General features: G+C 36.2%; 1 protein-coding gene across 16 annotated transcripts in view; it reads left to right on the top strand.

The window, feature by feature from the left end:
* Nucleotides 1-15,130, top strand: part of APC (APC regulator of WNT signaling pathway) — a 113,728-nt gene that overhangs the window by 57,977 nt on the left and 40,621 nt on the right. For 15 of the 16 annotated variants that reach the window (XM_059693887.1, XM_059693881.1, XM_059693878.1 and 12 more), the window contains 2 exons: nucleotides 924-1,032; nucleotides 3,688-3,801. In XM_059693887.1, coding sequence (XP_059549870.1) covers nucleotides 924-1,032; nucleotides 3,688-3,801 — 223 coding nt within the window. The remainder of the gene's footprint in view (nucleotides 1-923; nucleotides 1,033-3,687; nucleotides 3,802-15,130) is intronic. The other variant, XM_059693879.1, reaches the window with a different exon arrangement.

Below are 15,130 nucleotides of genomic sequence, written 5' to 3'. Positions count from 1 at the left end.
TCACCCCCCTGCTGTCTGTGTCCATTGGTTAGGCTTATATGCATGCATACAAGTCCTTTGGTTGATCTCTCCCTCTTACCCTCACCCTCCCCTACCATCTCTCTGAGATTTGAGCATCTGATCGATGCTTCTCTGGATCTGTTTTTGTTTATCAGTTTATGTTGTTCATTATATTCCACAAATGAGTGAGATCATGTGATATTTATATTTCTCTGACTGGCTTATTTCGGTTAACATAATGCTTTGTACCAACTGAGTTTTAGCTCAGTGACACTCTTAGTTTGCATTTATGTTTATAATGATCATATAGACTCTGATATATAGATATATAGATTGTTATTCAGGACAACATCTCTTGGGTGGTTCAGAAATTACATAAATTCATCTTCAAATTCCAAACTAAGAAAAGTGTTTGTTTCCCTCAGAATAGCTTTCTCTTATTGTACAGTGACAATATATTTTTTACTATTTTGGCTGCTGAGAAGCAAAAAAACTACATTTGTGTCCAATGCAGTAGCTTCTTATACTTTAAGTTCATTTTCTTCATACCTACTCCTTTTCTTTTCTTCTTTATTGTACCCTTCTTTCTTGTATTAGTTTGGAGGTTTGTTTTATGTACTTTTTACTACAAGCCATCATCATATTCTTAGACTGCATGAATGTGAAGACAATGCCTTTGGTGAAATGTAAATATTATAATGTTGATTAGCACCTTGTTTAGCTGAAAAAAATCTTTTTAATATTCAAATTGAATGATTATAACATTGTAAGTCCCATCTTCAAAAATCAATGTTTTTCATTTATTCATTATTAATACTTTAACTTGAAGAGAGAACTTTACAGTAACAGGTAATAAGAACTGCTGTTATGTACTCTATATTAGCATTGTGTAACCTTAACCTTTTTTTAAAAAAACAAAACAGATCATTACTTCTTGCTGATCTTGACAAAGAAGAAAAGGAAAAAGACTGGTATTACGCTCAACTTCAGAATCTCACTAAAAGAATAGATAGTCTTCCTTTAACTGAAAATGTAAGTAGCTTGGCAATATGACTTATTATAGACTTTACTGACTTGATTTTTATTTTTATTTATTTTTTTAATAGATTTTTATTGATTTCAGAGAGGGAGAGGAAGAGAGATTTAGAAACATCAATGGTGAGAGGGAATTATTGTTGGCTGCCTCCTGCATGCCCTCTACTGGGGACTGAGCCCACAACCCGGGTATGTGCCCTTGACTAGAATTGAACCCAGGACCCTTGAGTCCACAGGCCGACGCTCTGTACACTGAGCCAAACCGGCTAGGGCACTAACTTGATTTTTTAAAAGTACCTAAGCTATCTATTAAAAATGTGAGATAACTGCGTCTATAATTATTTGTAAACTAAAATATGTATTCTCTAACTTTAAACTTGAATATATAATAATGAATTTTTGTTTATAATGATGATAAAACTTCATTGTGCTCAAGCAAATATTTATGTTTAAGCCCTGATTTCCGAAAATCTATTGTTTGAATACTAAAGGACTCAGGATTTAACTAGGCAACTGTTGTTTTTTTATTGTGTATTGAGTTGCCAAACACACTGTAGAAGTGTTTATCACCATCTGTCTATTTTTGAACCATGTTATAGGAATCATGCCAGATAGTTTTTGAACAAAAATATCTTTGAAGATAATTTGAGTGCTATTTTCAATTATTATAAATGACAATAGCTTTTGACATGGATCTTAGAACTTTTTGCATGTACTAAAATTTGTTTTGCAAACAAATATAGCTGTGTAAAAGAATTTAATCTTGTCAGTCTCTCCCTCCCACCTATCTTAATTCATGGAGGTGGCACATATAAGCACATTTCTGAAATACATTAGTAATTTCAACCAAGACTGTATTTCAACTGTTGCTTACAAATATTTTTCTAACTTTAAAAAATATTTTTTAAAAGATATATTTAAAATACATCTTTCTCTCTTAGCTTAGATTTTTTCATTTTTTAATAGTACTTTTGAGGGAACATCATAAAAAGCAAAAATGGAAGAAAAACCTTTTTCCAAAACATGTAGTTAGCCAGGCTGCCTGAGTGGGCATTGTCTGGCAGGAGCTAGAACTAGAAGCTTAAGTGCTTAGTCAGTCCTAGGACACTCTTTCAGGGTTTTGAAAGGGAGAGAGAAGATCCTCCTCCCTGACAATGTCCTTAACACCTTTCTGGGAAATAAGGACACACAAATGGTGAAAGAATAGTTATTGTAGAGTTGTTAGCAAACAAGGAAGGTTTGGTGGGATTTTTACTCTTATAAACAAAAATACCAAAGTATAGTTTTATTCAGCATTCACTTTGGTAATTAGAATATACAAATTTAGAGACCACTGTCTGTGTATAGTCAGGTTTAGGAAAGGGGTCAGATATATGTGACAATTCAAGAACAACTGAATATATCTGAAACAAAGATCAGTTGTAAAATAATTATTCCTTGATGAATTTATTTAATAATCACATTTATTTAATAGATTATGTAAGACATTACCATGGATTATTTGGCAACGTTAGCCAATTTCAATTGCTTACATTTCATAAATGTTTTTTAATTTTACAAATTTTTTTTTTACTATGGGGAAGCCAAGTTAAGAACACTTTCATATGGAAATGTGTATCAAGATATAGACATTAATTTTAAAATATCAGATCTAAAGCATATTATTGCAACATACTGTGTCATGTTCATCTTTTTTTGTGGAGCAGTGGGAAGTGGAGGACGTATCAGTGGAGTTACAACTGGCTAATTGGGAATCCTATATAATAAAAGCCTAATATGCAAATTGTCCCCTCGACTTGGAGTTTGACCAGGGGTGGGGCCGGCCAGCTGGCCAACCGCCCACGGCCCCTCCCCCAAGCCAGCCCTGCCCTGGCTGGTGGCGGCAGGCAGCCGGGGGAAGGGAGGCCCTGGCCAGCAGCCAGCAGCCACTAGGGACCCTACCCATGCATGAATTTCATGCACTGGGCCTCTAGTTAGAAATAACATTCAGAGTTTCTTCCATATTGCAGCCCATAATTTGGGTATGCCTGTAGGAATACATTCTGCATAGGAACAGGAAAAGGGTTAACTGACAATACAATCTGGAATGCTTGGGCTTGTGTTGACTTTTTCCTCACGATTTATGATTATCTATATTACATAAAGCTTTTTCTTAACCCATTTTGTTCATTTTACACATGGAGTTTTCTGTTTAGTCTGCGTGTATATGGTAATCCTTACCTTAAATTGAGGTACAAACTTAAGGATAATGAACCTGTTTTTTTATTTTTCTATGTTGTCCACATTAATATACTAGCTTTTAATAATTAAAAGTAGTACTTCTTCAATGAAGAAGAATCAGAAGGAGACTAAAGTTAGGCTTACTGGACCAATTATTTGTATGTTAAATGTAATAGTACAATTTAATTGAAGACATTTGTGGCTATGGGGCAGTAAAAAATGTTTCAATTCTGTATTTCACATTAGGGACTCAGACTGAGCCTAGGACCTATAATTTACATTTTAGGGCTCCTTGGAGTAAAATACAATTTTCTCATGCACCATAACTTATACATATTTCCTTATTAATTTTCTGTTGGTATTTAGGTGGTTTTTTTTTCTTAAACACACAAGCATGAGATATTAACACTTTAATTTTATTTATGGCTTCAGTTTTCCTTACAAACTGATATGACCAGGAGGCAATTGGAATATGAAGCAAGGCAAATCAGAGTTGCAATGGAAGAACAACTAGGAACATGCCAAGATATGGAAAAACGAGCACAGGTAACTGATTTAATAAATTAAACCTAGCACAAGCTAAACATTACTCTATCTTTGACACTATTTCAAAATAAGAATAATATACCATGGCCACTAGACAACATAACCAGTGTTCACATAATTCTGCCTCCACTATATTTCATTTTCCTGATACTTTTCTGCTTTGCCTTAGAATTGTATGCAAGAAAAGAGTTAGATGCTGGTCATCTGGTAGCTGATAGCCACCTCCAGTTGTCCTTTGAAATTTTTACTTACTGTAATCTGAGTGTGTGTAATGACATTCCAAATACTGCTCTTTAAGTTATACACTAAAAAAAGAAAAAGGATATCCTCATTCGAGGAAGTAGGAAGGAAACATATAAAGAGGACATTGGGAAATATGAAATGAGTTGGATAGAGAACACTTCCCTATTTCAACCTTCAGCTTATGTCAGGAAAGAATATTAACTGACTTTGTTATTTGTTAAGCATTTCCATATATTGAATTTGATATTACTAATGTTTTTAAGTCCTGAAGAGGCTTTGCTGGTTGCCTTATCTGTTTCAAAGCAAGCATGGAAAATTAAAAATGTGTGTGTGTGTGTGTGTATTCATATTCTAAGAAGATAAATTCATAACTTCTATCTATAGAAGTTGATTGTTTTGTATTTGTGTGTGTGTATATATATATATATATATATATATATATATATATATATATATATACCCACACACACACACATACATGTATGAACAAATTGGGAGGAAAGAATTATTTTAAAGATTTTCTTTAGCAAGTAAAAGGGAGAACTACATTCATATGTGTGATATAACTGCATTTTTATATTCTGAAAAGTTTATTTCATATTTTCAAAATCACTAACAGGACATTTTAGTTCCCCAAAGCCTTAGCTTCATAAACATAATGTATATGCTATTTGTGCTGGAGTATGGTGGTAGACTAAGGTGATACTTAAACACCAAATCATATATCTTTCATAGTCCAAGCCTGTTAGTTTCGCAATGAGACTAGATGCTCAATTAATACATACATATGTTATAATAGGTATATATAATAAATTCTCTTAAAATTTCCCCAAATCCTATCCCATTCAGATTAATATCTTAAATGTCAAAAGTAAAACTTTTAAACCTTTCAGTAGGAAATAAAAGGATTTTTAAAATAAAATATGAAACACTAGTTATAAAAGATTGATATGTTTTACTGTATTAAAATTAAGAATTTACCTTCACAAGGAACCTTAAAGAAAGTTATAAATTGAGAGAAGATATTTATCACCATATAAGTGACAAAGAATTAAAATGAAGATATATATAAAGAATTTCCAAAAACTATATTCTATTTTAAATTTAGTATTTGTGATATTTGGGATTTTCAAGGAATTACTTTAAACATGTCAGGCAGATTTGTTTACAGAAAAAAATGAGAAATATTAATTTGGTTTATATGAATTTATCTTCTTAGAATATGAATATATGAATACTATCTATAGAAGTTGATTGTTTTGTATTTGTTTAGTGTTTGTTTTTAGAGGAACAAAAAGACATGATAGATGTGAAAATTCTTGTGTAACATAAGTAGGTGTATTCAGGCAGTTTAATCTATATCCTAGAAGAGAGATTAACTGGTTATTTTTTTGGCCAGATATGTGCTGATACGGTCATTTTAATTTTATTTTGGAATACAGTGTCCTTTATTTTGGTAGTTAATATTCTAAGGAAGTTTCAGTCCACATTTTTAGAAGTACAAACATTCATTTATCCTGGAAATAGCAAAGTTAGGGTTAAAGAAATGTTGTACAGAGTGTAAAGGCAAATAATGGAAATGTTTGTAGCATATATGTGTAAGGAATTAATATTCCTGATGTACAGGGAGCACCTACAAATCAATTAAAAATAAGCCAACCAAATAGTAAAATAATCAGAAGATATGAGTAGTCCTATCATGAATAAGTACAAGTGGTTAGTAAACAGTTGTGATGCTTAAGCATCATTAGTCATCAGGGAAATATGATGTAAAATAGGTTGTTTTTATGTTGGTGGTTGTGGTGGAGATGATGGTGGTGGTTTTGTTTGTTTTATGGCCTATCAGAGTGACAAAAACTTTAAGTTTGGTGGCATGCAATACTGGTGATAGTGTGAAAGTAGAAGCAATGTCTACCCCATTTTTTGTAAGAATAAATTGATATATTTATGGAGGACAATGTGGCACTACCTGTAAAAATTTAAATGCACATGCCTTTTGACCTGGTAATTCTGTAGGACTTCTAGGAATATGTCCTACAGAAACATTTACTTAAGGCAATAAGAATATAGGTATAGATTTTATGATTGTCATTGCTGCACTATTTGTGAGACCATTAACAAAGAGAGACTTTAGTATTCATGTTGTATACCTAAAACCAATATACTGTTATATTTCAATTATAACTCAGTTTTTAAAAAATAGAGAAGTCTGGATAAGAAGATATTAATATCCTAAAAGTATTTATATTTTTTAAATTAGTATATAAATATAATACAATTCTAATTATAATCTAAATGCAATTCTAATTATCTAAATACTTTCTTTGGAACTTGGAAAAATGATTCTAAGGTTTATAATGTAAGAGTTTCCAAAAATATTTAAGAAAGAAATCATAATAAATGGGGATTTATATTCATTAAACATTACTGTAAAGTTGTCTTAATAATTACATTGTGATAGCACAAGAATCTACATATGCAAGTGGATCAGAATGGGAAGTAGAAGGAGAGGCAAGATTACATGGAATCTAATCTAATAAAAAAGAAACATGCAAATTGACTGCACCTCCACTACACCCCAAGCCACGCCCACCAGCCAATCAGAGCGGATATATGCAAATTAACCCAACCAAGATGGCAGCCAGCAGCCATGGAGCTGGAGCAAGCAAGAGGCTTGGTTGCCCCGGCGATGGAGGAAGCCAAGCTTCCCAGCTGCCCTGGCCAGCTGTGGCCTCCGCTCAAGGCAACAAAGTTTCAATTATCAATTATAGAAGATAAATAAATCCCAGATACCTGCTTCCAGCCAGCCTCCACTGGGAGCTTGGTTGGCTGGGGGCCGTGGTCAGCCTGCAAACAGCCACCAGCCCCTCACCCAGGCTGGCCAGGCACCCCAGTGGGACCCCCATCCTGATCCGGGACACTCTTCAGGACAAACCAGCCGGCCCCCACCCATGCACCAGGCCTCTATCCTATAAAATAAAGGGTGATATGCAAATTGACCCTAACAGCAGAACGACTGGGAATGACTGGTCACTGTGACTCACACTGACCAGACGCTCAATACAGGAGCTGCCTCCATTGGTCAGTGCGCTCCCATAGAGGGAGCTCTGCTCAGCCAGAAGCCAGGCTGCCAGCTGCCAGTACAGTGGTGGTGATGGGAGCCTCTTCCGCCTCCTCAGCAACGCTAAGGATGTCCAACTACAGCTTAGGCCTGCTCCCCACTGGCAAGTGGACATCCCCCGAGGGCTCCCGGGCTGCCAGAGGGATGTCTGACTGCCAGCTTAGGCCCAACCCCCAGGGAGTGAGCCTAAGCCAGCAAGTGGTCATCCCCCAAGGGGTCCCAGACTGCGAGAGGGCACAGGCTGGGCTGAGGGACCCCTTGAGTGCACAAATTTTTGTGCACCAGGCCTCTAGTCTACACTAATAAAAGAGAAACATGCAAATTCGTGTCACTCTGCTACACCCACCAACCAATCAGGATGAGTATGCAAATTAAACCAACAAAGATGGCGGTTAATTTGCATATGCAGGTGAGGAGCGAAGACTGAAGACAACTGAAGACTGAAGAGTCTTGGCTTCTCCGCTGCAGCTGCAGCAGAGAAGCCTACCCTTGCTGATGTGGCCCGAGCGGAGAAGCCTAGCCTCGCTACTGCAGCCCAAGCAGAGAAGCCAAGCCTCACTCCTGTGGCCCGAGAGGAAAGGCCAAGCCTTGCTGCTGCAGCCGGACCAAAGGCCTGGGTCCCGAGTGCTGGATGGAAACTGGTGCCAGTAACCATGAGAAGGAAGGCCTATTGCTCGAATCTTCATGCAACAGGCCTCTAGTCCTATATAATAAAAGGCCAGAGACCACAATGGCATCATGACCATAACGACCATTAGACCAGAACCACCAACGGCCCCTCACCACTGGCCCTGCCCCAAAGCAAGCAGTTAGGAGCGATCAGGCAGGTAGGAAGGCAGAATGGTTAGTGGTGACCAGGCAAGCAGACCACGGTTAGTGGTGACCAGGCAAGCAGACCACGGTTAGGGGTGATCAGGTAGGCAGGCCAGTGGTTAGGGGCAATCAGGTAGGCAGGCAAGTGGTTAGGAGCGATCAGGTAGGCAGGCCAGCGGCTAGGGGTCATCAGATAGACAGACGGCCCCTTGCTGGGCTGGCCCCACCCCCAAGCAAGCGATTAGAGCAGGGGTGGGCAAACTTTTTGACTCGAGGGCCACAATGGGTTCTTAAACTGGACCAGAGGGCCGGAACAAAAGCATGGATGGAGTGTTTGTGTGAACTAATATAAATTCAAAGTAAACATCATTACATAAAAGGGTACGGTCTTTTTTGTTGTTGTTGTTAGTTTTATTCATTTCAAACGGGCCGGATCCGGCCCGCAGGCCGTAGTTTGCCCACGGCTGGGTTAGGGGCAAGCAGGCAGAGTGGTTAGGGGTCATCAGGTAGGCAGGCAAGTGGTTAGGGGTGATCAGGTAGGCAGACGGCCCCTCACTGGGCTGGCCTCAGCCCCAAGCAAGTGGTTAGGAGCAATCAAGCAGGCAGGCAGAGTGGTTAGGATGATCAGGTAGGCAGGCAGAGTGGTTAGGGGTTATTAGGTAGGCTGGCCAGTGGCTAGGGGTGATCTGGCTGGCCAACCTAACTCTGCGGGATCGGGCCTAACCAGCAGTCCGACATCCCCCAAGGGGTCCCAGATTGGAGAGGGTGCCGGCCAGGCTGAGGGACACCCCCCCCCCCAATCCGTGCACGATTTCGTGCACCAGGCCTCTGGTTTGTATAATAAAAATTACATTATAAATTTGGGTTGAAATGGTAATAGTATAATTAGCAACCTATTTGGAAGAAGAAAAATTCAGTTAGATCCTTATTTCATATCCAAGAAAAATTACAAGTGGATTTAATATCTAAATGTGAAAAATAAATCTAAAATTAATAGAAGAAAATATAAGGCAAAAGAGGCTTTCTTAAGAATGGAAACTCAAAAGCAATAAAAGAGGGTAATGAATTTATTTTATAAAATTTTAAAACGTTCATCCCGCAGAAGATACATTAAGGGAATATTTGTAGCACATAACAGAGAAAATAGTTAATATCCCTATAATTATAAGAATTCCTACAAATGAATAAAAAAACAACTCTTTTTTAATGAATAGAGGATATAATCTGTCAGTTTATTGAAAAGAAAATACAAATGACTAGTAAAAAACATACAAATGACAGGTAAACATTTTTGGGAAACTCAAAACAAAATTTACTCTTGTTCATGCCTATGTGAGGTTGTTAGTTTCCATATATCTCTGTTAACAGTTTATTTATTTATTTACTACTTTATTTGTTCAATACATATTTAGACACCTATTACTGGGTTCCCTACTTTCTTATAGGCATGTAAGCAAAGGTTGGAAAAATGTACATCAAGTTAATAGTGCTTGCTTCTGAAAAATGAGGATTTGTAGGGTGAAGGTTACTTATACTTTTGTATTGTCATAATCTTTTATAATTATATGAATGATATAGTTTGATATATTTCTTGGTTGATGGAAATTTTTTTATAATTTTTCACAGTTAAAACAACTAGGATAAACATTCTTATTCATATGTTGTAAATATGTGCAAGTTTTTGTGGTCAAGAATCAACAATCTTTTTCATAATGGGCCAGATAGTAAAGATTTTAGATATTGTGGCCCATATATCTCTATCACAAGTACTCAACTCTGCCTTTGTAGCAGGAAAGCATTCATAGATGATAGTATGGAAGCAAATGGACATGGCTATGTGACAATAAAACTTAATTCAAAAAAATGGATGGCTAGCAGGCCCTAATTTGCTGACTTCTGCTCTAGGGTATATACCTAAAAGTATAATTGCCATTAGGTATGAGTGTTATGAACTTATGTTTAACAAATTGCACTCAAATGACTTTATCAATTAGTATGTGAGAGTTCATTTTTCTTTTGCATGTCTTCTTTACTACTTGAGTGTGACTTTATAATGAGCAACCATTGGGAAATGAAATTTTACCTTGTCATTTATTTTATACTTTCTTAAATACTATTGAAGTTGAATATATTTTCATATATTTATTAGAATTTTGGATTTTCTTTTTCTTTGTTCATATCTTTACCATTTTCTATTATATTAAACTAGAGGCCTGGTGCACGAAATTCGTGCACTCAAGGGGGCGGTCCCTCAGCCCAGCCTGCACACTCTTGCAGTCTGGGAGCCCTTGGGGGATGTCCAACTGGGGAGCGGGCCTAAGCCATCAGTGGGATATCCTTAGTACTGTCGTGGAGGTGGGAGAGGCTCCTGCCACCGCTGTTGTGCTCGCCAGTTGTGAGCCTGGCTTCTGGCTGAGCAGTGCTTTCCCTGTGGGAGCGCATTAACCACCAGGGGGCAGCTTCTGCTTTGAGTGTCTGCCCCCTGGAAGTCAGTGTAGGTCATAGCAACTGGTCATTCCACCGTTCGGTCAATTTGTATATTAGCCTTTTATTATATAGGATGTCTTATTCTTAAATATTTGATATAGATAATATACATCATAACCCTTCCCTGCCAAGCCCATTACCTATCTTAGCTTTATGATAAAAATTAAGTTTTACTATAAAGCTAAATTAATTATATTGCCATATTTGTGTTTTGTATACCTATTTAAACATTTTCTCCTATCCCGAAGTCTTAAAGGTTTCCTCCTATTATTTCTAATAATTTTAATATTTTATTTTTACAATTGGGTCTTTAATTAATGTTGAATTTTGCTATTATGTATGATTTGGAGGTAAGAATCTAATTTTATACATATACACACATTTTAAAATGTATATATATGTAATTATTTAATTTAAAACATTTAATTAAGACAAACCAATATACCATTAATTTACTTTACATTAGTAATATTTACTACTTAATTTTAATATATATATTAGTCTTATTAATTATTATATACTAATATAATATATACTAATTATACATTCACATATACATGCACACAGATACATATAGATATATGCATATTTATGTTGTTGACTAAATTTCTCATCACTTATTGGGTATTCCACCATTTCCCCATTGATAAATAATGCCATCTCTGGCATATGCTAAGTTGATTTGTTTCTTGATATTTCTGGACTCCCGTCCATTAGTCTGTTTTACTTTCTCTATAACTGCATTGATACCACATTTGTATTACTTTGCTGTAGTTTATAAACCTTGGTACCTGGGAGGGTGAGTTTTTCTTATTTTGGTTTGTAAAAATGTGGTTATGCTGTCTTATTAGTCTTCCATTTGAAATTTTGTATCACATCTAATTCAAAGAAAAACCTTTTGGGCTTTTGATTAGAATTATATTGAATTTATAAATTAATTTGAGGGGAATTTATCTTTACAATATTGAGCCTTCTTCTTGGAAAGCATGGATTCCAGCCAGACCTCCTGTCTTCTAATCTTAGGCCTGTTTACTTACCAGCACTGTGATCTCTGCCTCAGTTTTCTCATTGGTAAAATACAGATAATGATAAACTGTAAAATGTAAGGATTAAGTGATTTAATACATGTCAAAGCACTTAGGATCTTACACATAATAAGCACTCAGTAAATACTAGGTATTGGTCTTAATTTTACATCTCTCTATTCATTTATGTCTTAAATTATGTCCTTCAATAGAGTTTTGTATGTCCTGACCGGTTTGGCTCAGTGGATAGAGCGTCGGCCTGCAGACTGAGAGGTCGCGGGTTCAAGTCCAGTCGAGGGCATGTACCTTTGTTGCAGTCACATCCCCAGTAGGGAGTGTGCAGGAGGCAGCTGATTGATGTTTCTCTCTCATCGATGTTTCTAACTCTCTATCCCTCTCCCATCCTCTCTGTAAAAATATCAATAAAATATATTTTTTAAAAAATAGAGTTTTGTAATGTTCTTCATGAAGTTATTATATACACTTGCTAAAGATTTATTCCTAGATATTTTATGGTTTCTGTTACTATTGTGAATGAGATTTTTAAAATTACATTACAAATTGCTTTTAAATAATAAGTATCCAGTAATTTTCCTGAACTTTTATTATATTATCTTATTAGATTAAGATTTAAAAAAAATTTTTCTATACAAATTTTCATAGTATTTACAAATAATGACAATTTTGTTTCTTTTTTAGTACCTTTTTTTTTTCTCTTTTTTCTAGTACCATTTTTTTTTTCCTTTTTGTATGATATAAGAACTCTAATACATCTTTGAATAAGAAGCCGTGATACTGGTCTTCTTTGTCTAGTCTTGCATTAAAGGGGATTCTATAATTTTACCATTAAGTATTTTGTTTACTAGTACACAAGGTTTCTGATAGATATTCTTTTATCAGCTTAATTTAGTTTCTGTTCCTAATTTGTTGAGGTTATCCTGAATCTGTATTGAACTGTATTACTATTGTAATTTTTTTAAATCTATTTTTCAGAGTCATACCAACTTCATGCCCCTGAACAATTAAGCATTTTTTATTAAACAATTTCATAAATATTCAAGATTGACATATAGAAAAAGAAAAATAATACTGGCTGTTTTTATGTTGAGGAACAGAAACACAAAGGTTGTCATGTCAGAAATCATCTACCTCAGTGGACAATATTTGACTTAAGGACTTAGTGACATACTGGCAATAGAGAAATGTAGCATTATAAAGAGAAATGTTAGATATAATTTCCATTTTCACCCTCTAAATATTAAATTTTTTAATTTAGGACTTTATTGATAGAGGAGAGCTAATTATATAGAGAAAGGGGAAACCAATAAAATATTACAAAGCCAGTAATTGTGTGTAGTTTGGTTGTTTCTGTAAAACCAGAAAATATTTAGAAGTGATAACTCATCTTTGCAATATTTTTAGAAAGCTACCAAAAGTACAGGCATTTCTCCTTCATGTTTTCATTATGTAAATTAGACTTGATAAGATTTCTTTATTAGAGAATATTATTTACCTTAAGTTCACTATTTTTAGAATCATGATAGAACCAGAATAATAGTTGTAGTGTTACAAAGGAAAGGAGATAAGTAAAATTTTTATTGTTGTTGAGCACTTTTTTGAGCTTTTCTGTGATTATCATAACATTGGATAATAGCAGCAATGAGCATTTTTACTATGGTAATAAGAAAAGGAGGACATGGCTATTTAAGCAAAACTAGATGTGATCAAGGGTAAGTTTTGTTGATAAGTTTTATAACTATACTAGAGGCCTGGTGCACAAAATTTGTGCACCGGGGAGGAGGGGTCCCTCAGCCCAGTCTGCTCCCTCTTGCAGTCCGGGAGCCCTTCGGGGATGTTCGACTGACAGCTTAGTACTGCCACAGAGGCGGGAGAGGCTCCCACCACTGCTGCTGCCTCACAAGCCATGAGCCTGGCTTCTGGCTGAGTGGCACTCTCCCTGTGGGAGCGCACTGACCACCAGCGGCAGCTCCTACATTGAGCATCTGCCCCCTGGTGGTCAGTGCACATCATAGCAAGCAGTTGAGCAGCCTTAGCATATCATTAGCATATTACACTTTGATTGGTTGAACAGACGACTGGACACTTAGCATATTAGGCTTTTATTATATAGGATATGCTTAAAGTTATTAGTTGAAGTACTTTTATTATTTATCTATTGGGTTATACATGCTCAGAAATCTTTTATTGATGGGGCTTATAATAAAAAATTTTTTTTGAAAATAACTCCATCTAGCCCTGACCGGTTTGGCCAAGTGGATAGAATGTCGGCCTGTGGACTCAAGGGTCCCAGGTTCGATTCTAGTCAAGGGCATGTACCTTGGTTGCAGGCACATCCCCAGTTGGGGGTGTGCAGGAGGCAGCTGATCGATGTTTCTCTCTCATCGATGTTTCTAACTCTCTTTCCCTCTCCCTTCATCTCTGTAAAAAATCAATAAAATATATTTAAAAAAAGAAAGAAAGAAAGAAAATAACTCCATCTAGCTTCTAACATTTTTTCTCCCATCAAAACAGTTACTCTTATTAATACAGTTTTTCATACCTCAATATTAGGATGTCAACTATAGAGTTATTTCAGAAAATGACAACATTGGCAGTACTTGTTTTTAAAACCTATATATTTGGTCTATCATAAAGCTAATTAAAAACAATTTCAGTTTGCAGGGGTTTTTTATATGTAAATGATTTGGTTTTTCCCGCTTCCACTAGTATTTATAATAATAAAAGCAAAACCTAGCTTTTTCCAAAAGAATTTTTTTTTTTATTATTTCAATTCTGCATTATTTGATCTGTAGTTACTGCTTTGTGTTCACTTGATGATCTTAGGATAGTGGGTAAATAAAAGCTTGACCATCATTGTGATCTCAGTGCTGGGAATAAAAATAATGTGTAGCCACAATAGATATTTGGGAAAGCTAAATCTGAAAGTACTACTGACTTGTAATAGGAATGACTATGGGGAAGGTTAATCATACTGTTTAATTACTGATGTTTATTAAAACAAATCAGATGCTCTTTCCCTTTACAGGCATACCATGTTTTATATAAATTTATTACATTATATTGACATCTGGATTAATATCCTATATAATAAAAGGCTACTATGCAAATCAACCAAACGGCAGAATGACTGGTCAGTGTGCTCCCACAGGGGGAGCGCCGCTCAGCCAAAAGCTGGGCTCATGGCTGGCGAGTGCAATAGCAGTGGCAAGAGCCTTTCCCACCTCCGTGGCAGCGCTAAGGACCCCTCAGGGGCTCGGGCCTAAACCAGCAGTCAGACATCCCCCAAGGGGTCCTGGACTGCGAGAGGGCACAGGCCAGGCTGAAAGACTCTTCCCCTCCCCCCCCCAAGTGCACGAATGTCATGCACTGGGCCTCTAGTAATAATATAAAAGATTAAATTCAGGTATAATTTCCTTTGTTGAAATATTTTTTGAAAATAGCTTTTAAACACCAAATTTTCGCATTATATGCATTATACAGTTTGACGTATATTTGTACCATTTTGCTAAACAGAGCTATAAATCTGTTGTATAAAGTCAGATGTATTGCCCTAGTCAGGTTGGCTCAGTGGATTGAGGTGGCCTGGCAGAAGGGTCCTAGGGTACATGCCCTTGACCGG

Source organism: Myotis daubentonii, chromosome 4 (assembly GCF_963259705.1).
Source record: "Myotis daubentonii chromosome 4, mMyoDau2.1, whole genome shotgun sequence".
Classification (NCBI taxonomy): domain Eukaryota; kingdom Metazoa; phylum Chordata; class Mammalia; order Chiroptera; family Vespertilionidae; genus Myotis; species Myotis daubentonii.
This window is presented reverse-complemented; position numbering and strand designations above follow the sequence as displayed.